This window comes from Lepisosteus platostomus, chromosome 6 (assembly GCF_059453375.1).
Source record: "Lepisosteus platostomus isolate fLepPlt1 chromosome 6, fLepPlt1.hap1, whole genome shotgun sequence".
In the NCBI taxonomy this organism is placed as follows: Eukaryota; Metazoa; Chordata; class Actinopteri; order Semionotiformes; family Lepisosteidae; genus Lepisosteus; species Lepisosteus platostomus.
Window position 1 is genome coordinate 32,551,403 of NC_142616.1, and position 27,366 is coordinate 32,578,768.

The window sequence follows — 27,366 nt, forward strand, 5'->3', positions numbered from 1 at the left end:
AGGATTTTTAGAACAATAAGACCAAAGGTTTAAACCCTTATAACACGACTGGCTTTTTGTTTTTTTGGAGTCTCCAGTGCTGAAGTAAAAAATGGTCAAGTGTCAGCAGGAGAGTCCTTGGCTTGGCATGACATGTAAAAGAATCTGTGGGTAAAGACCTCCAGCTAGTTCTTAAAGACATATTTTTAAGACATATTTTCAGTGGTGAGTCTGGCTGAATGGCAAATGGTGATTCCAAAAGGGTACTGAAGGGATTGTCAAAAATTGATATTTTTAAGAATGGGAGAAATAATTATTTGATAATTTTAAGATCATGAATGAAGCATTACTTCATATTTTCCATTGTCAGTTGTTCATTTTAAGTCCCTTACTGCCTTACCAGTACCACAATTTGACCTTTAATAGACTCCATTAAGATCTCTGGAGTTCAACATATTAAGGCTCTCCCTACTGAAATGGGTACAAGTAATGCATAGCGTAAATATTAATCTGCTTGAGAGAAAAGAGGGAATTTTCAGAAAATAATTATGTTTTGATAGACAGGTCAAGGAATCACAGCTTTGTCATGACCTGGATATAAATTGTATTGAACTGTGGGTTGTCTTGAGCAAATCCTTGCAAAAATATAACAGTTAACACACTTACTTTGGGGGTGGCACCACTTGCATTTTCACAGTAGCACTACTGCTATACTGTTTCAGAAATAATAGCTGTTTTTTCCAAATTTAACAATATTGCAAAAAGTGGAGCACATATTTAATGTTTACACAAGAGCCAATTTAAACCTTATAGTTTAATATATACTACACTGGTGAGCCCAATCATTGATTAACATCTTTCCATGGCTACTAACTTTGACTTACTATGGGCAAAAAAGCAGTATAAGAAGCTTCTTTTGACAATGGCATTGTGAAGCTGCCATAAATAATTGCTACAAAAAATGGAATATTCACATTCCCATAATTCATTGCAACTGCTTGTTCACTATAACCCAGAAAGATATTAATATTTGCAGATAACATATGAGAGATTTCATACTAGTATGTTGTTTTCAACTATTACTAATGACAATACCAATAGTGCTTATACTAATGACACTAACAATAGTGTCTTTACACATTTCCTTACCCTTCTGTTTATCCATTGTAGCATTGCCAGGGGTCCTGTTAATATTCATCAGCAAAGGGTATTGACACAATCACAATTCCATGCCCAGACCATAGTCATTTTATTCCCACAATTACACTGCAGTCATTTTTATGACCTTGGCTGGCCTAGAGATAAATGACTTCTAGAAAAAGACCTTAGGACAGTGAAGCCAAATCTAAACCACGGAAGGCATTCACTTCCTATGGAGTGCATTATCAATTAGGTTGATTGACAGGTAAAATGCTACAAATGGACAAATTGTGTGTTAAAAAGCAGCTTATTGCTGTTTTCTCTCTTCAGTTCCAGCTATCCTGTCTCACACAGTACAGAACATTTAGTACAATAGCAATGGAGTGATGGACTAGAAATGGTTTTGAACCCCTTACATATTAGCTCTCCAATTTAATCGCAGCAGCAAAAATGCACTACAGGCTTGAGTGCCCAGTCCTGCCACAGTTAGGCAGCCAGCAGAGCCTGTTATCTTCTCCCTAGAGAGTCAATCCAAATGTTTCAGACTCCATGCAAAAATAGCAAATTAATTCAACTGAAGAGTTCTCACCAGCAGGAGAAGGGAAACCCTTGGTGTAAAAATATCTGCCTTTTGTTTCAATTTTATATTTTACTGTCAGCTATAAACACACAGAGTTATTTTTTTCCCTCTGAAATGCAGATGGATATGAAATACAGAATCTACAAGTCATTTTAACACCTGCTGGGGAGAGTTGATAGAAGACATTTTTGAAGACGCCCTTATTTTTAATTAGTTTCTATGAATCCATAAGCCATGTGAGAGAGCTTTGTGGTAAAACCAATGGTATGGTCTTGAATCATAGTGTGCAAAGAGAATTCACAGCTGTCCACAAAGGGTATTAACTTAATTTTACATTTTGATTTAAAAAAAAGAATAAAAAGCTTTAGTTTCTCTTAATGATGGTATGCAAAATGTACTGGCAAGTGTTTATTATTACTAACAGCTATTCATTATAACATCTTGAGACACACCATAACCATTTTTGTTGGCACTGAGCAGCAGAAGATACATTGACATTCTGTACTTAGAATCAGTGTCATAGTAAAATGCACAATAGACAGAGTAAATATTGGAAAGTTAAAAAATGACCCATCTACTAGTCAGTGGATTAGAAATTACACACCCAGTACCTGGTTGCAGCCATTTTTTCCAAAAGATTCTCTCGAATCCCCAGTGGAAATGTGCATAAAGAAATACCTTGTTTGCAGTTGGAGGATGGATCAAAATTTTAATGCGAACATTAGTCTTAAAGGGTTAAGAGAACCATACGTTATTCATTCTGAGTCTAATGCAGCTCTGCTGGTACACTGAACAGGGAAATATTTTCACATTAACAAAGCCCGTTAATATTCTTCAATGTACAAACCAGTTCCAGAAAAGGACTGATGATTAGGTATGGTTATGAATTGATGTGTCACGCTATGCAAGTCTTCTGTTTGGCCAAGCTTTACATCTAAAAGCCAGCAGATCTGCAGGTTATTGTTCAGGGGTCTCGGAAACAGGGTAATATTAGCTGTGTGAGACTTGAAATTGTACAGAATGCAAGAAAACCAAGATGGAATCAAAGTCCCAAGGAACAATGTGCGGTTTTAGGTAAACTGCATTATTTACACATGAATTTTTGTAGTAAATAATTTATTTTCGTGCTTTTATTTAGTTAAACTAAACCTTATCAAGATACTTATTTGACAAGAATACCTCAACACTTGTATTGCAAGTGTTAATCAATGTGGAGAATTATAATGAGGAGAATGTCAAAAGCCTGACCCATTAAGTCTCTTTTTAAAAATGTATATTTTTAAAGAAAAGTTCCATTATAAACATGATTCAAAAAAGCACTAACATCTTCAGCTAACATTATTTGGTATGAAGAATAACTTCCATTAAAACAGCTTTTGAAAATACTTCTCAAAGTTAATTGCAAATGTAGTGCATAATGGAAACAAATCAATTTAGCACAAAACAAGAAAGAGCACAAACAAATCAGGGAAGTGCAAATATGTAAAACTGGTTGAGATCTTGACATTTTACGACAGACTTTCGCACATGATGCAGTGGTAGTTTCCCTTCCTGGAAACAAGCAAGAAGGAAAATAAATGCAACAGATGTTCTCAAGTCTGATTGAAATTATTTCTGTTGTTGTTTCCAGTACTTTCCTGTGCTGTTTCCAATACTTAATATTTTCATATGTGTTATTTTCTTGACTTTAAATTTTTCCTGTGTGATTGTGTGTGCCCTACAACACACTGGCATCCTGGCCAGGGTATAGTTCTGCCTTGTGCCCTCTGCTTCTCAGGTACCATGGCCCTTGACAGGGAAAAGCCAGCTCCCCGATAGTGGGTGGATATTATTGTCTTAGTTTTTCAAATATAATGACAAATGGTAGATGTAGTCGATAAAGAAAGCTCTATTACGTTAAAATCAAGAGGCACAAATAAATTAATCTCTTAAGGAAAACACTACCTTTTTGGAAAATAAACTGTGCAGTGTTCACTTCAAAGTTTGAACAAACACACAATATTTTGGGCTGTATTTATATAAAGGACTATGTTTTAAAACAAGCTTTATTTTGTCAAAATTAGTAACCCTAATGGTTATGACAGAGTGATGAATTGTGGTCTCAAATCTTGAAATATATGTTGCTTAAATTCTAATATACACAATTTACCTGATCGATATCTTTATGAATAAGTTTAATTAATAAAACAAATGATTATATTAGCTATCCACCCAATAGTTCTGATCTTTTTTTTCTAGAATTCAAGAAACAAACACTAGATGAATCAATCAAAGCCAAGTCTATATCATCAAACTTTCACACCAGTACAACACTCTCTAAATCGTTTCTCATTTTGTAAAAAACACGACCATGGAGAAGGGAAAAATTCTCAAACTCAAGAGGGTTTTACTATTTCCATTCGCACCACGCTTTTGTGAAAATAATACAAATGTAATTTTAAGAAAAATATATGAATATGTCCAGAAATCGTTTTTCTTGCAGTAAGTACTTTTCTTAGCTTCGTGACCAGTACAACTGCTTTACAGAAATGGTTCCTTCCTTGCACAAGTGTTTTTTTTTCCAGTTAGGACAACTAAACACATTTCTTTTCATCGCCCCTAGTGGGATTCCTTGCGCCATAGAAAATATAACAATTGAAAAGCTCCAAGTGTTTTTCAAGACAGAGACGGCAAAGCTTCGGCATGCTGTGCAAGATGTCCTCTGCTGTGCTGCTGTAAGTTTTCATGTTCCATTTCCATAGTTTTAATAACAGAGGAAACTCTTACACAGGTGATCGCCTTACTACTAAGCCCATCTACTCCTGAAATTTGAGAAAGGATGACTCAGACAATCTCTGATGTTTTTCTTCTTCTTTATCACATAACAGGAACACACCCTAAATGAAAACATTTGAAGTCCCCACAAAAACACATTATCAATAAAATTCAATTTCTCACCTTTTGAACATTGATTTCAAAATCCCACACCAAAGTTCTCCTCTTTGAAAATGATTTTGTGAGGATTGCCACTTCCCGTTTTGCTGTGTGATTTTGTGTTTCATTGAGCTGTGGAGTATGACTGCAGGAGTAAGGTTATATTTCTTTTTTATCCACTTCTATAGAACAGTAATCACACATTTCTTTGTAGTTTTTGACTTACATATACCGTATTTTATACATAGAATTCTTGCAACAAAATACTTAACACCAACAAAATGCACAATCCCAGACAGATACTTTTTTTCAAAAGACTGAATAAAAAATTGATAACAGTTCTTATCAAAGAATTTAAGACAAGGTAAATGTACATTTATACTTGAAGTGTAAAATAAAACCCAGTCATTTTTGGTTTGTGTATTTTTAAAAGTTGTATTTAAATAAATAATTAAATTGTGTAAATGTGCATTTATCATTATTTAATTGTTTTAACCTACATCTTCCTTAAAGTATTATATATGATCCCTACATTATGCAACAATATTATCAACACAGGTAGGACAATAATAAGAAAATATATTTTTTCCAGAGAAAAAGAAAATTGTTGTCTAAATGCATAAGGTTAAAAGTACTGTAGATTTTTTTATTAGTCCAGAATTATCAAACTGAAGGTATAATAAGTAAAATATTTTAACAATACACTTGTGGCACATTGTCAGACAGTGCCAAGCTAATTTCAAAGTAGTGATAATGGCACAGTTATTTTTTGAGTATAAAAACAAAAGTGCTATTGAAATGTTACTGTAACTTTAAATTAAAATATTGTCAATGAATAAGCATGGACGTCAGATGATTTTATTGAATTTTATACAGTATAATTAACATTATATATACAAACTAGTTTAAGAATGCAGTGGTGCAGTAGACTGGGTGTGTAACATACTTTAATTCCCAAAGTACCACCAAGTGATAAGGACCAAAAGTTGACATACTATCAATTTATGTGACCTGTTAAGCTTACCTATATCTCATTGTTTTAGTTAATACATCTTATGACTGTTCTTAATATATGTTTTTATGTGTGGAAAAGATTATTTATGTTTTCTGTCATCACTGATTAATTTATTATTCAGTAAATTAAGTTTTAGTCTTCTACTTTATAACGCATGTTAGAGAAGTAACAAGCCTCTCTAGCAATGCAATTTTTAAGCCTGCTCTCACAATAATACCATACAACAATAACATTGTGTTTCCCTTTACTTCACAATACTTTCAGCTTTTTTTTACCATCTCATACTGTTAGAATTGTGTATTTTATTCATTATTTTTCCCTTTACCAAGCATCATTATATTTATCTGAAACATCCTATTGAATAAAAGCTCCATAGAAAATGACAGAGGATCATTTGCTTGTATGACTTTCAGAAAATATGTTTTATACTGGTTGATTTTTGAGAGAATGTATCAGAACTGTTATTTGTCTTAGTTATGTTACGAGTACAATTGAAAACAGTGCAATAGCATTCCTCCGCCGTTTCACACGTCTCATGGAGTGTGACTGGCTTGATGTTAAACACACACACAAAAACACACCTGTTTGTTTTAGGTATATATAATATATATATATTCAGACTCGCACCACATTATCACAATGTTCAATATATTTAACACAGACAGCACCAAGAGCTTCATTTGATTAATGATTCACCTTTTACATTCATTCCTTCATTATTTCCCCAATATACTAATAATCTATTAATTACAAACGTGAATAATTTACAATAAAATAGCAAGTTTCTTCTTACAACTTTTCTTTCACTTTATACAACAATCATTTAATTGTACCACTCTCATCCTTCTGTCTATCTGGTCCAAAACTGGTGGCACAGTTTACGATTTACATATTATAGAAGGATTATACAAAAGTCAAGTAAGTATGTTTAGGATATCAAACTGGTGAGCAGCTTGCAGAAGTAAAATAGATGTAAATTTTGAATACTTGTCAATTTCCCACTCTCCTCGTGGTTTTAAGTGTTAAAGGGGATTTTTCAAGTTTTTAAAATGCTACTTCTACATGACAATGAGAACTACACTGCTAATTTATAAACCAAAGACATAAATATGAACACTGCATCTTCAGAGGTAAAATGTCACATAATTTAGACTTTAAAAGTTATATCGGGAGATCCATCACAAAACCATGAACAACTACCTAATGATTTTGACTAGCATGATTATATTCTCTTTTTAAAATTTTAGATAATTTGTTTTCATTGAAAAAAGCAACAACATAATGACTGTACTTTTATATTATCCTGCTCAGATTAGATGAAGCCTGCTCATCTGGAATTGCAATTGCTCCATGTAGTGTCTACCCTTCTACCCTGGAAAAAAAAAAAAGCTTTAAGGAAAAAAAAGGCTTCTCAGTGGAACAAGCCGTTTTATAACAAGCCTGAACGAATTCTCATAGGTTTACTAATCTCAGATGTCAGCCCCTGAAAAGGAGCCCTAGTGCCCTTTCGTTGTAAGTTCACACAAGAACTTGAATTTCTGAGCAGAGTTCATGACTGTACCCTGTAGACCAGTGCGATTATTTTACAAGCACTCATGCTTGACAACCTGCTACTCCCAGATTCATTTGTGGTGTACATTTTCTTTAAAAAAACTCTTGTTAAAGATGCAAGCCTTGCCACTCAAATGTTCAGCACATAGTGTTACTTTATCAGCAGCATACCATTATGGTGTGAAAACAAAACACTATAATGATGATTTTCAAAGCTTCAATGCAAAATTTGATCTGCTTTTAAAACTATGCATAATTTTCCAAAAGTGTGAATAGAATAGAAATATACCTACTCCTTGTCTTACTAGATGTGACCTTTTCCATACTTCCAGAAAACAGCAGAGTAAATTTTGCTTTGGAGCACCGAATTCTGAAAACTCGTGTTCATTTTGAAGGATAAACGCGAGTGTGCCTTCTTCCGAGAGGCATTTGTGTGCAGCTGAGTTTCTCAATAACAAGGACAACGACAACAAGGAACAGAGGAGGAATAGGCAAAGAACAAACAGCAGTAAAAGATCATTCCAGCACTTTTTTGTCCATCGTTTCCTTACTGTTGGTTCGGGAGTAGGGTTCGAAAGCAGAAGAGCTCAGGTACCTGGCTGACAGTTCCTGTAAGTTTCCTGCCAGGGAGCTGGCCATAGAGAGGGGGTTGGAGGAAATCCGGGTAGCCACTGACCCCAGGAGAGAGGGCATGGGGAAGCTGAAGAGCCCATGGGTGGGCTGGGAGCCTTGCAGCCCAGTTGCAGCCCCTGAGGTGGTCACCGCTGGCAAAGGTGAGCTGCCCGCTGTCCCTGAGCCAGTGGTGCTGGTACCATTGTTGGCAATGCCCATAGTAGGGCCTCTAAGTGCAGACCCCAGCGTTGAGCTAGTGCAGTGAGGCAGGAGTCCGGGTATGCCTGGAGGAGTGAGAAGGCGCCCCTGCTCCAGTAATCTCAGCACACTGCATGTGGCAGCTGTCTCAGAGACCACAGACCTCAATTCAGAGTCCTTGCCCTGGTCCTTCTTCTGCTTTGTTCTCCGGTTTTGGAACCAAACCTTTACCTGTATCAAAGCAAACAGAAAAAAAAAACATCTTTAAATACACTTTGTGAAACATAAATAACACGACACTCTCTCCTCCCGGTACCCTCCTCTCCCCACTCCCCCGATCTCTCACATGCCTTCTTGTAAAGAAAAGTTAAAAACACAGCTGTGCAAGGAGACCTGTGTTTTTTCTTTCATCATTGAGATTTTTTTTCTGTCTCTGCTGCGCAGGGTACGCGTGAAGCAGCTTTCTGGTGGATAAGGCTTTGATCAGCCCAGACGAGCACGTGCTTTCACTGGTCACTCTACACACGGCCCAGTACAAAAAGACACAGAAATGAACCGTAAGCTGAAATGTTCAACCATCAGAAGGAGGAGGTTTTCTTCATAAAATACTGGCAAAAGCCAACACAGTAAAGTAACAGTAAAGCCATTCAAAGATTCTGGAAAGTTAAAGAAAAGAATACTTATTGTACAGTAGGTCATCTAAACTTTTTGGGACATCTCCCATCTCACATTTTAGTAACAAAGGTATTGTTTTTATATCAATTCCAACAAAACAAAGTATTCGCAACAATACTTTGTTTTGCACAGAATTGTAAAATCAAGACTTGGTTGTACAGAACTGAAATTTAGCAATTCTGGACTGAACAGCTCCTCTTTGAAAGTCACAGCTGTGCAGAATGTTAGTGTTATTGAAAGTGCACACACTTTATCTAAAGACAGCAAAACAAAATACATACCAGCTTAAGTAAGAAAACAAACAGTTTGATAAACACATAAAATACTAAATGAATCTTTTAAAATAAGGCATTCCAATAATACTTCCATTTTTTTGCACAAAAATATTTTACATCCCTTAACAACCATTTATTCCTCCTGAAAGTTACATGTTTCCAGAAACAAAATGTAATTACATTTAAACTGGCATCAGTCTCTATTATTATTTTATTGTTTAAATTATATTTACTTCAAAGTATAAAAATATACAAATGTATATCTAAGAAAATCAGTCATTCAGAGAAAAAGCCATTTAAAGTTCCATAAAAATAAAAAACTGTGCTTTAATATATTAACAAATGGATCCTTGTTCTGAAAATTACAAGTTTAACTCAGCTAGTAAGTCATTTATTTGAACTATATACTGTATACAGTAATGCATTTTTTTCAGTTAAATTAAATCAACTTTTCTGTTTCATTTTGAAATAACATTTGAATAGGTATTTTATTATTTTAAAACAATTGGTAAACAATATATGAAAAAAACTCTCATGTAGTGAATGCCTGGATGTAAGAAATAGAGAACACTAAAACAAAGGCTTCACACTATAATGTAAAAAAACACCCAACAACATCTTAATACAGTCACTTCCAAATCCACCTGTAATTATGCAGACATCAATGTATAAATGAATAAATTAGATTTAAATCTAAATTAAAAAGAAACAATAACTGAAATACTTAAATTTGTTTATTTTTCCATTTCAACCTGTTTCTCTTTCAACAGTTGTAAATGGTCCACAGATTAATTTTATGTGTTAAACCACATGTCTCTCTTTACACAATCAAACCTGATTGTTTTCAATCTGCAAATAATGTGAGTAGATGAAGCACAATAATAATCAAGCACCGTTATGCTACCTGGCTGCATAGCTCAATCACATTTACATAAACCATAATCCAATAAATTAATCCATTGACAAGGCTCGCTATTTACATTTCTTCTTCTGTAAACATAAATTGAGTTTCTAATGACATCTTTTGTGAGCACTACAATGAATGTTTCCGCAAGTTGTTGCCCTTTCCCAAGCTATCTATAAACAAGCAGAACAAATCGAAAGTGATCATTGTTTTGCAGCACATCTTTGAAGAAGTCTTTTGTAAATACACCTTTAAAATGTATTTATCTGCATTTATGCATTTCTTTATTTATAGCTCTCAGATTTTAAGAGGAATACTCAATGCTGCACATATATCTGTTGAATTTTCAGTTCATCTTGTGTTTAACTAAGTGTAGATCATTTCCTAAACATCATAAACATTTATTCTTAATAGACTGTTGATATATTATTTTCTATAAAAAAATAATTTTTGAAATTGATCTGTGTGTGGCTAAACAGCGCTTCAGTGATCTAAAAATGCAAAATATCTTAAGAAAAACAATAAATGGTTGAGTTAACAAAGTTTCTACACTAAATCTCGTTGTGCTATTTTCTCCCTGCAGGAGAGAAATGTGATTTCCTTGGAAATAAACTAACTTACTGCACTTTGCAGCCACTTCATTTCAGTTTTGAGTGGATTATTTCTAGAATTCAACAATGAAGAGTGCATTTATTTTGACCAAAACAGTGCACATAGCAGTTTTGGGGAAAATTAAAGATATTACCTTCTGTCTTAAATTATTTGTTGTTGAAGAATGCATAATCTGGTATTTGAAATGATGGTGGTTCATCTACAGATATTTAGCAAGGGGTTAACTATAAAAGAATCAAAACTCCTAAAAGTGAAATCCTCACATTATTCTGATAGCTGAAGACCTTGTTTTCATAAAAGGACTGTATTGTCTGAAGCACTTCACTGGATTTCAGTTAGAAATTTAGATGAGCTTTAAACCCTTTCAATTTGTATTTAGTTTTGCCTTTCCAACATCACCATAAAATTTAAACATTAATAAATGTCCCATAGTGACATCACATTCAGAAGGCCAAATTTATGTGCACACAATGAAAGCAACATCCGTGTAAGAATGAAAGGGGGAACACAGTAAAGTAAACTAATAAAAATATAAATGGGACCGTTAACGCCATGTGATCATAATGTCACAAAGATGGAGCAGCTTCCCAAGAAGTGAAGAAAGGTTGTACTCACTGATAACACACAGCAAAGAATTAAGATGAATGAAGAGGCACTATCACTGCTGGAAATGTGGTATAGTAAAACAGACATAGATTGACCTTTATTCAACTGAATAATGCATCCATGCTACTGTATATCAACTTTTTCATTTTGGCTAGAGATTTCTACCCTAAAGCTAAGAATTGCAGCTGGCAGCTCATAATGTGAGAGCAATGCTAGGAGCACTTTATAACATTTAAAAATTCTATGGTTTGGAAAATAATATTTTTATTATTTTATTATTATTTTTATTATTATTATGGTTTAGGTGATCATTTAAATATATATATACAAATAATCTGCATATGACAGTAATAATATCTTGCATTCTCCTATTAAAGAAATAGTTCACTAATTGTTCGTGCCTTTTCTAAATATTCATAGGGTACACACCCAGAATGTGAATGTTAGAGAAAACAATCGCCGCTTACAGTATAAGGTTAGAGATATTCCATAAATACATTGATATAGACCAAATACATATGGTACTGAAAAGGCACATTTTGTGCGTTTTGAATTTAAAAACACGTATTTTAATAATTGTAGCCATTTTAAATGCTGGTATTTCACCGAAACATAATCGAACCCCGTCAGTCAGTTTTTAAAGGGAGGGAAGAAAGCTGATAATACAGCAGCAATGGCATCCTACATCGATTGTCTTCCTGCTCTGTAGACAGCAATCGTTGTGACAAGAATACAATGGCGCATTCTAAAAACTGAGATGAGAAAAATCAGAAAAAAAATACTCAAACAAATGCAGGAACCAATAAGCAAACCTTGGAAGGCTGAAATGAAGTAATTCCTACGAACCTTCCCTTGCATTACAATTGATTGAAACTGCCAATTTCAGCATCAGACATGCAGCTCATGTTTCTAATTCTCTCAAAATATTTTTGCTCAGAAAATTCATAAAAATGCATCTTGGGCGTCAGCATTTTTGTTAAGCACTTCTGCCTTCACAGATACTCAAACCTTGAATTCTTCGGATTAGCCGTTGGGGTAATTTGTCAGCGTTTCACAAATGTATTGTTCTTCTCTAGTGTTTTGATTAAATTTGCCCATATTGGATTAATCCTAACACGACAAGGACAAAAAAAAAAACATGGGGAATTCCTTACATTCAAGAGAGTGGCTTGGAAAGAATATCATAGACAGTTTATTCTGAGAGGAGCTCTTTTTTTTTTCCTTTGTCCCCATGTTATTATGAAATAAAGTGAAGAATGCCGATCGTTACCTGAGTTTCAGAGAGATTGAGCTGCCGGGCCAGCTCAGTGCGCTCCCGTCCAACAACGTACTGACACCGCTGGAACTCCATTTCCAGCCTATACAGCTGCTCGGCAGTGAAAGACGTTCTGGTGCGTTTGGGCCGGTCTAAGTCCAGACCCTTTGGCAAAATGATCTCTCTGATGGACCCTTTGGCATCTAGAAAAGAAGGGCAGTAAGGATCAGTATGCCTGTCAGGCGTGGAGCCCTTACTGGGGTGTCATTTTAAGAGTGAACTCAAAATGTTATTTGGGGACCACAATAGTTTCCTCAAAATAAACAGCACAGCTAGTCATTTTATGTGCGAGGCCACAGCCACTTCTCACCAGAAAATGTAATAATAGAAATGTTTGGAGAATTCTTTTTTGCAACAGAATTTCTGATTTTGGGGAAATAAATGATACATGACATCACAATTCAACAAATGATAGACGTATTGCTTTAGGTAGTCAAAGCCAGAATGGATTATTGTACTTTGCAAAGGAGATGAACAGATTTGTTGAGTCTTTGTTGAATTCTTGTTGATTATTTTATTTGAGGATCCACAGTTTGTGGAAAGCTGGCCACGGCCATAAATCCAAGCTTTCAAATGAAACACGTACGACACTGCATTTTGGAATGACACCTTTTATATTCCCCTGGACCACTAACAAATGTGGAAAAATTGTGGTGTAATTTCTTGTCACCTCTATGCATCTCTACACTTAGAAAATAATTAAATTAACATACTGTAAATAACTGTTACTTCTTAAAAAATCAGACGAAATAGAATACCACTGTATTTTTGGTAAAAAAAGAACAATGCCTAAGCTTCTGCCCTCTTCAGGTAGAAATGATTAACGAAGATATAATAATTTATTGTATTTTACACAGATTCCATAAAGACCTTCAGCAATATTTGCTGAAAGTTCCATTTTGATGCCTTGGAGAAGAATTAGTATAGTGATAGATTAAATAAACAGCTTTCAGCTGTGTACTTCAGACTACAAAGACATAGTCTGAAGTGGAAGTCAAACTTTTTTTTTAATGTGCGCACACATCTACAGTATATAAAACACAAAAATAATTAAATATAAATTAAAGATTTATGCCAATTTGATTACATTGCAAAGTATCTTTCAGAAGGTTGCAATACTGGCTTTTATTAAATATTAAATAAAAGTAATAAACAATCAAGTGTGAAATACCTTTAAGTGCTATTTATCATTTATATAAGGTGATTGATTAATAAAGTGTGAAAATTAAATATTAATAACTAACTAAAATGAATAAAATAATCACTCGATTTTTCTACCTTCAAAGAAAAACAGTCTGTAGTACTTTTTTACTTAATATGAATAAGTGGGTGATCCTTAATTTTGACTGCAAAAAGGTTTTATGAATATTTCTCAAGTTTCTTCTGTGCAAAAAATTACGTCTAGAAGCACATCACATTAATAATATTCTCGAAGAACTTTGTAGCTATTTTACACTTCGCTCAATATTTGTTGCAATGATTACATTTTTACAATTAACAATAAAGAGACATAATATTTCAAAATATGCAGTGCAAATATGACATTTTCATTCATTCAATGTATAACTGTGCCTATTCTGTATTACTTTGTCTTAAGGACAAAAAAAACTTCACAAGGCTTCCCTTTTTAAACAAAAGAAAAATGAAATCTTTAATTACTTGTTACATAAAAACGCCATTAATGTATTATTTATTGACGTGACAAACAAGTGAAACTAGCCATACAAAATTCTAGAAATGCTGAGCAAGGAACCTAGTTAATCTGCTTTTTATCATGTGATCGCCTCTTTCTAATGGCCATAGTAAATTAAGTATGTAAGCACACTATATAAACCAAGCATGTTTATTTACCTCACTATCATTCTTGAAGCAAGATAGCAAAGCCATCAGAAGGTTGCCTGGCATATTTTATGACTGTCAATGCCCAGACCATTACTTTTGTTTAAGATCTGTGTACTCATTTATTTTAAAAAGCATTACACAACATGAAAGTCTGAACAGTACACTAAAGTAGTATTAAAAATACTTTTAAAAATGCTTGTATTAAAATATTTGAACTTCTAATAAAACTTGTACTCTTGTGACTTTAGTTATATTCCCATTTAAGCAAACCCTGTTGTATTTATGTGCAAGAATTCCAAATAGTAATGTCAATATTTTCGATACATACACAACCCTCTGCATTAAAGAATTTCAGAGATTTCAATAATAATTTATTTTATAAAAGAAAAAATTGTACCTCCTTTCAAAGCTCAAGTATTCTCCTATTTCTCTTCTACTAAGTCAATGTGAAAACATTTCTTAAAAAAAGGTATCAATCTCATTTCCAAAAAGTCTTGCTTATCTATTGAACAATAAGGGTTAATTTGAGATACTGTCTTTAATTAAGGAAATTATCATGAATGAATGCATTTCAAGAAGGTAAGTTCAGTTAACACAAAAAGAAAAACAAATATATATATAATTAATTACACGTTTCTTGATGTGTTGATTTGTTCTGGAAATCAGAGATTTGCATAGCCTTTCCAGATCTAGAATAAAATTAGATTTCTTAGGGTTACTATTGGAAAACTACACGGAATTTGTTCTGCTCTTAACAGTACGATTGTATTCTTTTTGACATGGCACATTTACCTTTTTTATTTTATGCCTCCTTTGCTCTACTATACTGTGTGCTCTAATTATAGAATATTACACAACAATAGAGAATGATTATTGTAAGACTGTTGCTTTAAATTTTAACACATTACATCAGAAGCCTCCTGGCAGTCTAAAACAGCACTCAAAGTGAGCTTCTTTTGAGAAACTCCATTAAACACCCTTTATTTTCTACTTATATCTAAACTAAAATCAAAGAGCTATCTTTTAATGAATTTGTGGTTCACAAAAATTACAGCATCTAGGCGTGAGACCACTTGCAGTGTTTCAGATAATGGCTAATTACACTACGGAGGTCCATGAAATACCCTGGAAGAAAAGAGAACAGGACACTACAAATAAGTTTTACTCGTATATTATTAATGTTTTATATAAGCTCTATAAGAAATCTGAAACTTCAAATTTAAAAAAGCTGAGAACTTTAAAAAATAACGAGAATTTAGCTTCGTAGTAAAAAAACTCAGTATTATATGCTCATTTATTTCCATGTTAAATACTACGTGAGCAAGTATTTTAATGATCTGAGTATGCTAAATTTCATATTTTTACACAAACATGGAATTTGTAGTATTGCAAAGGAAAGTCTTCAAAGTACATTTCAAAGAGGAACAAAAAACAGAAAAACCGTGCTGTAGTATTCTCGGAAGCAGTTAGGAGAGCCTCTCACCTCTGACTAGGATTCTCCTGCAGTAGTCTGGGTCTGCCGAGTTAGCTCTGTTTTTTTCACAGTTTTCTGATGTCCCAGAAGCTGAGAAGGTCTCCTGCTGATCCTTCAAAAATGATTTGGAAAGATTTCCTTGAGAATCCTTGCTCTCTTTCGCTTCCTTAAGTCCGTTCTTCAGCACGATTCCAGTCTCGGTATCTTGATTGTATCTGACATCCATACTGCTTTGCCCCTCGAACGCGTTGTTTGGAAAAAAAGATATAATGGGGAATATTGCACGTTATATTGTCCTCGTGTTTCTTTCTTTTTTTTAAAACAGCACCTCTTAGGTACAAAGTCGACTACCTAATGCAAGGGGAGATGTTTGCTTCATCCGTTTGGCAGCCCTATTATGGTTGTCCAGCCTCACTTGCCCAATGATCATAGACTTACCAGTACAACTCAACAGTGATTTAATGCCCCTGCCTTATTACATACACATCTAGTTGTTAGGTGATCTCCAAATAATCAGACACACAGACGGACGCACGCTTGCTGTTTCAATTGATTACGGTAATTTTGCAGCCTCCACATTTGCGTTACCTCATGAATACACTAAATTGTTTGGATAATATATCAGGTCTTAATGGAGGGTTTGTGCGCTCCGTCCCCAGTCAGGCAGAATTCAGCCGGAGAATAAAGTGAAATGATTGGTCTTGGTTGCAGCCTGCAAGACACAATCACCGAGTAAGACTTCCAGAAAACTTCCAAGACACTTCATCCTACAATCCCAGACACATTACCAGCCAATTTCAACTTTCTTAAGTTATTCATTGCTGTTTCACAAACTTTAATCGCCTTACTGTGTCCGTCGCCAAATCAGTGCCGCGTACCTGAGAGCACTCCAGTATGGTGCATTATCAGGAGGGCGAGAGCACGAGAGAAGATAGAAGAAGAGACAAAAACACGGGACCCCCTTTAGATTGATATGCAGTAGTGAAAGCCTCCTGCGATTCACAAAACAGCTCCAGCAGTATCAGCCATGTTAAAGTTTTCCTGAGCTGTTCCTGCTCCTGCTTCTCTACAGCAGCCCTCTGAGCCACCCTGAGGATCTGGTAATTAAAAGCAAGCCTTCTTTTCATATATATCCGCAAGAAACAGGCAGTGCGGAAAATCTTAACTAAAGATCTACAAAATACAAAAAAGAGAGAAAAGGTGCCCCCCCTCCCAACCCACCCACCCTTAGTTATTTCATTGTCAGCGCAACAATATCTTCGGGAACAGCAGTGACCAGTAATCCAATAAGACCATTGATTAGGCTACAATGATTCAATTCAAGCAAACGGCCTTGTGCAAGGAACATGCTCCAGCCCTTCTTGTCACCTTGCAGGGCAGAAGCCCTCTTCACGCTGCTCTCCTTATTCATTCCTTTATGGGAAATGTGGAGGAAAAGGAGTGAAAGATGGCAATTATCTAATTGGACTATTAACAAACAATTCTCTGAGTGTGGCTGTCAGGCAGTGGTTGCTGGGTGGGTTTAAAGGCCACATGTTGCACTAACCTTATTCACACAAAGTGTTTGGGGCCGGCTGTCGGACTGGAGGGGAAAAAAGAACTGCCTAATCAGACTGCTGCTTTCAAACAGTACTACCAAGTTCCACCTTAAAGGGTAATTGGGGAGAAGGCCTGAAAATACAACACACGGCTTTCTTTTAGTTGTACAATGTGTGAAATTAATAAAATAATACTGTCCTCATTCTGTTTGTAAAAAAACACGATGTTAAAATTGCACAAAGTTTGGAAAGTGCTTTAAAACTAATATCTGGCAAATGAGTGAGCATGGTTCTCTCAGTTGATACAGAGTGCTCATTGCGGCCATTATTTCTTGTTTTACTTGAATAAAACTGCAACAGTTGAAGCAAAGGTAAAATAGAACAGTAACCTCTTATCAACAGTTTTTATTTTGAGGTATGATTTGTACCTGCATATTTATAGCTAGGTTTTTTTAAACCAAAAATTATTATTATTAGACACAAGCTTTGGGAATCTAACAAAAAAAGACTGTTCTTCTTAGACTTTACACGATTCCATTTAAAGAAGCAACTAAGTTATAGACAAAAAGTAACAGAAAAAAGGACTTCTGTTCCATAATACCACAATCATTTCTTACATGAAAATATTTCAGTTTCAACTCGAACATTTAATGAATTAATTCTGACACTTTCAGCTGATGTTTTGAGTTTTGAAAACATTAAGAGAACTTTAGAAAAGGGCACAGAATAAAAGTTAAAGACAAGTTTAAAATTTGATTAAATTTACAAAAATTAAAGGTTAAAGTCAAAAGCAGACAAGTTTTCAGTTTCTTTTTCTTAATTTTCTTAATCTTTTTCTCTTAATTTTATATTGTGAAGTGTAAAAGAATGCATGTTTCTTCTTATTCACATGAAATGTCATGTTTTTTTATGAGTGGAGGAACAGTACACAGATGAAAAAGTATCAATCAACAAGAAAACTGGACAGCATGCATATCTAAATAACTTTCTAATGTCTGTAATTAGAAAATGTATTTTTCTTTTGGTTTCCTTCTGCTACAAATGCAAATTATTGAAGCTAATCTTAAAACTTCTTTAAAAGTGTGAATTTAAATAATTGTAGAATCATAAAAAGATACACAAAGACATTCTGCAAAGCTGAATTACTGCTTTAAAATAATTAAATTGACAACTATTATAAATATAAACATGCTCAAGTAGGATGTAGGTTAAAGCGACTGATGGAAGATCTTCTTGTCAGCTGACAGATAAAGCCTACTTACAGTATCATCCCCAGTTCCCAATGCATTGTCTAAGTAGCTGAGATTTGATTGACATGCATACTGCATGATGTAACTCTTACCTAATGTGACACTCATATTACTGTGTAAAACATACTTAAGTTAACTGAAGCTTCAATAACATTTTCAAAACAGTTTTGTGTTTATTATGGCTGATATTACTTCTTCACACAATGCTCTTTCTCTTGTTGAGAAAATGGAGGAAAGGGTGTTCATCAAAATGCAGCTAAGCAAACTGTAAGCCCTGTTTTTCCTTGTTTGAGAATTTTAGACTTCTTCTAAGCGCTTTTCTCATAAGTGCTTGTTTATAGCTGCAGGAGACCCATTGTGTCTGATCGCTCTGCATCTCATCTGTCACAGAATGCCAAGAGAACTCACACGAATGCTGTGTAACGTACAAAGCAAACATATTAACTCACCACGTCACAGACTGTCAATTAAGCTTTACTTTGGTGTTTTCAGGCAATTGAAGTTCGTAATTTCCTGCCACCACTTGCAACAATGCAATCTTTAAAAAAAATCAGACAAAGTTGAGATGCGGTGTCAAAATGGCTTGATTGTGCTCTCTAAAAGCCCACAAATTTACTTATTTTGACCATTTTAAAAGCGTATAAGTGACATTTTAACCGCTACAAGACTTTTTACAGAAAACCACCAAGAAATAGTATAGTTGTTAGCAAAAAGCACTGCATTAAGAAACTTGGTTGTGGAACTTTTCTTTTGTAACATTAGCTGGGTTTGTGGGTATGTGAAACCCATTGAGCAGTGCAAGATGTTTTTAAAGTGATCTAGATCCAGCTCAGTGAATTTTCCAGGGTTAGCACTTTGAATTGTTAAATAGTTTGACATAATGTAACATTGGAAGTTCATAAAAGGACTTATGTCTTACCCACAAAAGTATTAGGTGATAATTTATCATCTTATTAGAAATGAGAACACTTGGGAGACGCTGCATTGCAATATATGAAACAATATTATGACATTTAAAGTGTGTGTGATCTAATTAAGAAAGCAAATCTATACTTGATTATCCCAGCCTTAGAAACCTGAGCTTTCATCCCACTATGCATTCAAACATCCTGGTTAAAAAAGAACTAATAATTGCTTAATAATAATAATAATAATAATAATAATAATAATAATAATAATAATAATTGCTTACGCTTTTCTGGACATCCCACTCTAAGCTCTTTACAGGTAATGGGGACTTCCCTCCACCACCACCAATGTGCAGCATCCACCTGGATGACTGCACATATTGTGTTTCAAATTCACATCCAAAAACAATTTTCTATAATATTACTTTATTTATGATTTCAAATATTCCAGTTCCCTTCTGTAGTTCCACTTCAGCTTAGCTCCAGTACCTATGTGCACTATTCAAACATGCTTTAATAAAGCTAGATTATAAGTAAAGTTAATTTAAGTAGAGCTGAAAAAAAGTTATTGTAATAGACTGTACAAATAATGATCTGCTGTTGTACATCGAGAAGTATTTTTAGCACTGCTTTGTAATTAGTCTCCCTGAGAAAAATGGTAGAGAAATTTGTGAAATGCGAATCTAAAACAGCGATTGAGAAACCTTCACTTCTAATAGCACAAAATACCAGGACTACTGTTAAATCCAACAGCAATATAACAGTACAACCTCTACATACCATAGAACGTACATGTCCTATTATGACCCCAAAAAGTTGTATATCATACAACATATTTATATTAATGGTATTGCAGTAGAGTGTAGTTTAAAAGAAGATAATAATAAGTTCTGATCAGACGATCCTCAAACATTCCAACACATACATGTAATGTAATTACACTTCTCTCTATATATTTAACTTGAATATTCTAGCAGAAGTGGGTTTTTCTGTATTCTGCTGCGACTAAGCTCTTACTGTATAGTTAAATTTTCCAATTTCATCCAACACTGAGTGCATTTTGTCTGAGACAGATGGATAGCATACAATAAAACGTGAGTTGTGTAAATGTGTCTGAAATCTGCTCTAACTGTGTAACAGAACTGATAACTCCCTCCTTCCCATGATTTGTATAATAATTGCCTATTGATGATTGCAACTCCAAAAGAAACAAAGTATATTTCAGTACATTTCTCCATTAGCACTGTACATGTTCTCTGACACCAGGTATATTGGCCTAACTAAACCAAAATTCATCAATTTCCCTACGGGATTAATAAAGTATTATCTATCTTACACAGGTTTTGTTTTAGTAAGACAGAATTGAACTGTTTTGGATGGATGAATGTTTGTAATAAGACAGGGCAGTCTCAGGTTCAATTCTAGACAGGGTGGAGCTTGCACGTTCTCTCCAGTTTTCTCCACCTTTCAGACACATTCTGACTAGGTGAATTGGTGTCTCTGAATTTTTTGTGTGTACACCCTCTGGGCACAGAGCTCTGGGTTCCTGACACCCTTGAGAGCAATAAGTGGCTTTCATTGCCATAATGAACAGAGACAGAGGTGGACAAAGCATTGCATCACTTTCAATTGTAAGTTGACTGGTGTGTCACTGCCTATATCCTGGGTGGAGATTACCTTTGTCAGGTGCTGTAAATGCTCTGGAATATATCCTGAGTCAAATAAAAAGATCATTAATGACCTTCCATGACAACCGCTGGGGTTTTGGTTAATGTTTCCTATTTTGGTAACTACATCTTACTATCATATTAGAAGTCCAACGATTTGACAGCTATAAAAAAAAAAACATCTTTAGAAGACAAAAAATGAACAGAAGCAAGATTTTGTAAATGTCCTTAAACAACTAGTAAAAACAATATTTTAATATTGAAATACAACCACTGAGGAATGCATAAAATAAAGATATATAAAAAAACAAAACAGTTACTCAGGAGTTAATAAACAGAAGTTCCAAGAAACAAACTCAACACTGAATGTTTACTTTGTGAATTAGTATCAGCGGGTACAGAAAGTGAGAGCTCATTGCTGATCGGATTTGCAGTCTGAATCTGTCACTAAAGACCACAGTGTATAACCTATGTAAAAGGAGCAAGTAAACCAAAAATAAAAAGCTTACTAACAGTAATAAGGTTTTAAACATGAACTATATTCATTTTGTTCTAATACATTTTTAGAAAATCTGTAAAACAACAACATTTATGCTTTAAAACAGACACACTGACATTGTTTTCATTGTAACATGAACTTTTACAATGTTTTTAGGAAATTTGCATCTTGAAAATAATCTTCTGGTAAATGACACATTACATACAAATTATTCTACTAGAATTACATCATTGTGTTTATTATTTAAATGTTTTTTGGCAGGTCCTCACAAAGCCTTTTAGCTCTTCCAGTGCAATTCATTTACCATCAGGAGACTAATTGTGTATTCTACCTTGGCACATCACCAAAACATAATTCCAAGAGAATACTGACAGTAAAACTGTCATCACACTATAGAAATAACACTATAATGGCTGAGACTACAGTGATTTCTACAATGGTCTAACAATAAGAACCTCTGTATACTATGAAATGGTCAAACTTTTCAGTAAAGTTCACTTAACTCATTCAGAACCTACAAATTGTCAGTGTTTAGGTGACCTAAATCTACTCATTGATTTCCATTTCTCTGCAAATACTGCATCTATTCACTTACAATGGCTAGTTAATGACTTGAATTCACAATGTACCTGTTCATAGCCCTACTCAAACTACATTTAACTGAACCTCAGAAACTCAGTCAAACACGATGGAGAACTGTGTAAGTAAAATGGCTCTTACAATTATGGTCAAAATGTGATCATCAGCATCATTTTCATCTTCCAGTAATACATTACAGAAATCTTCCAAAATCTGTGAAGATTTCTTATCAATGATATTTTTCTATAAATGGTGAGATTTGTAATTGTAAAAACTAACTAGATACAGTATTAGGGGTGAAAACAAACACAGTACTAAAATGTGGTCTCTTTTTTAGGATTTTCTTTCCAGGGTACTTACTTTACACAGAACTAAAGAGGCACAGAAGAAAACATGAAAAAGGTAAATGTTTGAAATACTGTATATGGCACTGGTCTCTTCATAATGGCTGTGTCACAACTGTAGGTTCATAATCAGTACAACTCACAGCAGGATGAACCTCATGCGATGCAATTATGATAAGGTTAACTCGACAGAAAAGCTTCAGTTTGAAACAATACAGCTCTGCTGATCTAAATCCCATTCTTAGTGTCTCATTCTTTTCTGTTTTCAGGTTTTCAGACATCTTTTTTTCAAAATGCAATCAATATACACATGTTTGAGTTTGTCAGCATTGTCAAAAAAACTTTGTGTAATGTATAACTATCCTAGTTTCAAAGCTTGAGGCTGATCACTTGGTTTATGTTTATATCTAAGAACATTTATGTGTACATAGAAACAATGAGTAAAAGTCGCCATCTCTGCTTTCACCCATCTAGCCATTACTCATTAATTATGCATATATCTAAGCATTTTCTATTTAAAAAAAATTAAATGCTACTAAGCCTTTTGTAATGAAACATATCAGCAGAACACCAATCTGGTACTTTTTACTTCAGGTTCCCAAAGTCTACATACTGTATTATAGGAGAATGCAATGCATACTTTAAAATGAAATACACATTTAAAAGCTTTAAAAGCAAATATGTGATTAGTTTGCATCTTTATTTAGACACGAGTTTTACAAACCATGTAAACACTGGACTGAATTCTGACAAACTCTTTCTAATGTGTTTAGTTCTCTTTAGCTACCCATCTTTGGCTCATGAGAAATTTCAATGACACATACTGTAGGCTCAACACTTCCTGTGCAAGCCATGGGAATGACAGTGCAGAGCATGAACAATAAACAAAAGAAAATGGCAAAACTCAGATTATGAGAATATCCTTCAATTCAATTTGAGGGTTCACCAAGTTAAATAGGCTTTGAGGTCTGTCTATTAAAAAGCCAAAGATAAAACCGATTTTAGAAGATGAAGTGGGTGGGACTTAACATTGAACTAAACCATCGTGCGTTTCTCCTGCAAAAATTCCCCCAGAATTCTTAGCTCTAAAATGAAAGTTTGACCAGGATATCAATCTGGCAGCAATACACTGATTCTCTTTAAATATCAAAACCGATACGATGCATTTGATTGTTCAAGACAATACATTTCAGCTGAAACAGAATTTGAGCGCATCAATTTTGATATTAAGGGCTATCTACCACTGGTTCTTCTCCAGCCATCTTTGAAGGATCCTCTATACTGTTTGTTGCAGACATTGCAACATAACAGCCACAGCAGATGATCTATAACAGCATGATCAACGAGGATAATTGTTTTCCATCGGTAAGTTGCGGTATTTTCTTAATTTATGATTGTTTTTTTCTTCACGGGGATAAAATGGAGTTTGATGCATCTCCAAAAACAAAATCCGAACACTTATTCTGTTCCAAACATAAAACCGAAAAAATGCTGCTTACAAGCTGGGAAATGGAATAAGTGGAGAGCGCTGCTTGGTTTTACCGAGGCCTGGAATGTTCTTTTTAAACAGAAGCAATACCATGGCCATGTCAAGGAAGTACAGCAGAACAATTTTTGATAAGGACAGAATTTCTACAGCTAATGAACTTCAAACAAGCACATCGGTTTGTTTATTCATTTTTTTATAGTTCTAACATTTGAAATGTTTACCAGGTATATAAACACCCAACTTATCAGGCAATCTATGAGGGAGAAGAGAAACCATAAGGTGGTGTAAATCAATTAGTTATGTTTTGTGAAGCATGTTTTATATTAAAATACAAATGCATTACAATTTTAACAAAGAATGCCATCTGTTAATCAAAAAAATATTATTATGGCATATAAATCAACACACAGAATCTTAAACATTGCTCATATCATTGGACATAAAAAAAATAAATGAACCACTTAATCAGTTACTGATTTTTATTTTTTTTATTTTAAACTTACATAAAATTCAAGTTTCTCCTGTAACATTTTTGTAACATTCTTATTTAAGTGAGAATAAGGTGACAGGAATGACAAAGTCATTAAGGAAACTAGATTCTGTTTTTTGTGTTCAGAGTTACAGTTAAAGTCTTGATACCTAATTCTACAAAACCTGTGCCTGGTATAACTCATAGCTATAAATAAAATAAATGTATGTTCGGATATAGTCAGAGAAGTGTTAACCACTCTACTTTATAAAAAAGGAAATGTTTTAAATACATAGCATAGGAGGACTACTCCCACTTCAACACTGCTTCCTTTATTGCACCCTTGTACACTTTGACATGGTTGTGAAAGGTTTAAAATGAAATAAAATTATTACTTTGCAGTGGAAGATGCACAGTTATGTCCAGAAAGCATACCCACCTTACTGAAAATGAAAAAAAAAACTTGAAGTTAAAAATTCATTCTGTTCGTACAAAGACTACATCAGACTTTGTGGTTTCCATTCATAAATGTGACTGGTTATCCTCAGAAAAAAATTCTGTATGTTTCAAATAACATTACATTCGTTGTTCATGAAATTGGTATTTGTAGATAGCTAGATGTATTTTATTATTTCTTTTATAAATGAGCATTCTCACGGAATCGGGTAACTTAGCTATTATTTAAAATATACATATTGAATTGAGTATATGTTTGATAAAATGCTTGTAGTTTGTAAAAAAGACAAAATTACGTTTCAAAATTACTTGAAGATTCATTTGTTAATTCTGAGAGGTAAAAAACACCAAAATCTCTGTTTTCTTGAATTTAAGGTTTATATTTAATGCATGTTTCTGACAAATGTATTGTTGTTGGTCGGTAAATTAGCTACCCATAATTGCGCATAAACCCGATTTTACAAGTCTGTACCACCTGACTGAAAATCTCATGTATAAACTAGATTAAATGTGGATAAATAAAGGGATAGATAAAGGGAAGTCATTTTCTAGGTTTCAACATTAGTTATTTCTGTTAATTCTCTGAGTCAAAAACATATACTGTAGGTTCTTCTAAAATTCAACTATATTCTGAACATTTATTTTATGGAAGGAGCAAAGTCAGATTAAGATCTTCCACAATGAAGCGCTTTCTGCTATATTTCTCTTTACACACATCATATTAAGCAAATGTAATACTATCAGATCTGGTTTCCTTAGAGGATTTTTCATTAGGAAAATCATGTAAAAAACGTTCTGTAAAGCCCACAAATCTGCACATTTTCATTATTTAATATTTTATTTCTGAACACTTTCCACCAATTTCGAAGTCCTGATATTTTTAATAAATGCTGTTTCTATATTAATGCAAAACCATATTTGCTGTATGGAATTGGTCAACAAGGATTTTAATTTATATCCTTTTGTAAAAACTCAATAAATTAAGACACTGATTTATGTCCGTGTTATTTTGAAGCTATGTTCAAGCCTATATGATTATTCTGATGGGGTAAAGAGTCGGGAATGTTAGCTAGACCCAGAGCAGTTATAATGAATAAAATGGTTTATAGTTTAAGGCAGTAGAAGACAGGGAGTAGAAATGGAGCACACGGAGACAGAAAGTATGAACGGAGGTACAGACCTACTTATATACAGTGTACTAGCTCCATCTTGTGGGTGTCAGCCACCCAAGTTTTTCTATCAATACAGCATTTTCTGTCACAATGAAAGTTAATGGTTCATTAATCTGCACTGCTAAATGACCAAAAAACAATCTCTTAATTCAGTTTTTTTTTCAAAAGACTACGCCCACTATAACAGTACAACTAGAAACAGTTTAACTTTAGAACTATAAGTACAAGATGAAAGGACAAGTGATATAAAAAAATGCAGGACAAGCACAGACGTTCTTGTGTCTTTCCTTCAATAATATTTTTATTTAACTTTCATGTGAACTTTGTAATACATTTTATTAATGCACCTCTGCTGACAATGTGACTGTTGTCTCATAGCAGTGCATTGCAAAAGTATTCAGCCACTTTAAAAGTTTTCAAATGTCCCTGGGTTACAAATGATATTTACATATCTTTTTTCCAATCAGTATTTTTATTGCAAGCTCACGTGCTCAAACAGAAAAATTTTAAAGACAAAATGATTTGTCACCAGATATCTTAAAGAAAGTTAAAAGCTGAAATATCCTGCTTGCATAAGCATTCAGACCCCTGTGATCTGGTAGCTCTAAAGTTTACACAGGTGAAAGAAATAGGCCTAAGGAGGATATAATTGTGGTTGGATATTCTAGTGGGCAGTGTTGGCTCAACAATTAAGAAGTGGAAGCTGCATCACACCCCCAGCACTAGACAGTGCCTAGAACAGGCCATTTCTCAAAACCCAGCCTGAGTAAGAAGGGGAGTTGTGAGGGAAGCCACTGAGAGGCCAACAATCACTTTAAGAGATCTGGCTGAGACAGGGTCTGAATACTTTTGCAAGGCACTGTATAAACATGTTATTAGAGAAAAATAGGTACAAAAATGTACTGTACCTAAAAATCCGTGTTCTTTAAATACATTTTTACTTATTGGAATTCCAATCATCACATTGCAACATGAAATATATAGGATATTGAAATATATAATACATATTGAAAATGTTATTATGCTAGTCATGACAAAATTGATCCAATGCAATCAAACAACTACAGTTCAATAAAACCCTATTTGTTAGTTTAACAATGAATGATGAAAGTTAATTGACAATCATAAACAGACATTGAACTCATGTTAACAAAAATAATGTGAATGTGCTTTTAGTGTTTAAAGCCAAACAAAAAAAGAACAGTACTATAAAAGGTATTCTATTTGAAACTACTATATTTATAAATAAAAATATAGATATGCTACAGGATATCACTTTAGACAGTAGTCAGATATGGAACAAA

General features: G+C 34.1%; 1 protein-coding gene across 1 annotated transcript; it reads right to left on the reverse strand.

The window, feature by feature from the left end:
* Positions 1 to 4,537: 4,537 nt before the first annotated feature.
* Positions 4,538 to 27,364, reverse strand: vax1 (ventral anterior homeobox 1). Its single transcript, XM_088635464.1, has 3 exons — positions 15,701 to 27,364; positions 12,331 to 12,518; positions 4,538 to 8,219 (listed from the first exon to the last, which is right to left on the reverse strand). The coding sequence occupies exons 1-3, from the start codon at positions 15,915 to 15,917 to the stop codon at positions 7,695 to 7,697; spliced, it is 930 nt and encodes a 309-aa protein (XP_088491590.1). The 5' UTR covers positions 15,918 to 27,364; the 3' UTR covers positions 4,538 to 7,694.
* Between the last annotated feature and the right edge of the window lie 2 nt (positions 27,365 to 27,366).

Bases quoted from the DNA above. Each gene is read 5' to 3' on its own strand.
- vax1 (XM_088635464.1), bottom strand. From the start codon at position 15,917: ATGGATGTCAGATACAATCAAGATACCGAGACTGGAATCGTGCTGAAG. The intron at 12,519-15,700 runs GTGAGAGGCTCT...CTTCTTTTCTAG, and splicing joins CAGGAGAATCCTAGTCAGAG to ATGCCAAAGGGTCCATCAGA. The intron at 8,220-12,330 runs GTAACGATCGGC...GCTTTGATACAG, and splicing joins TCAATCTCTCTGAAACTCAG to GTAAAGGTTTGGTTCCAAAA.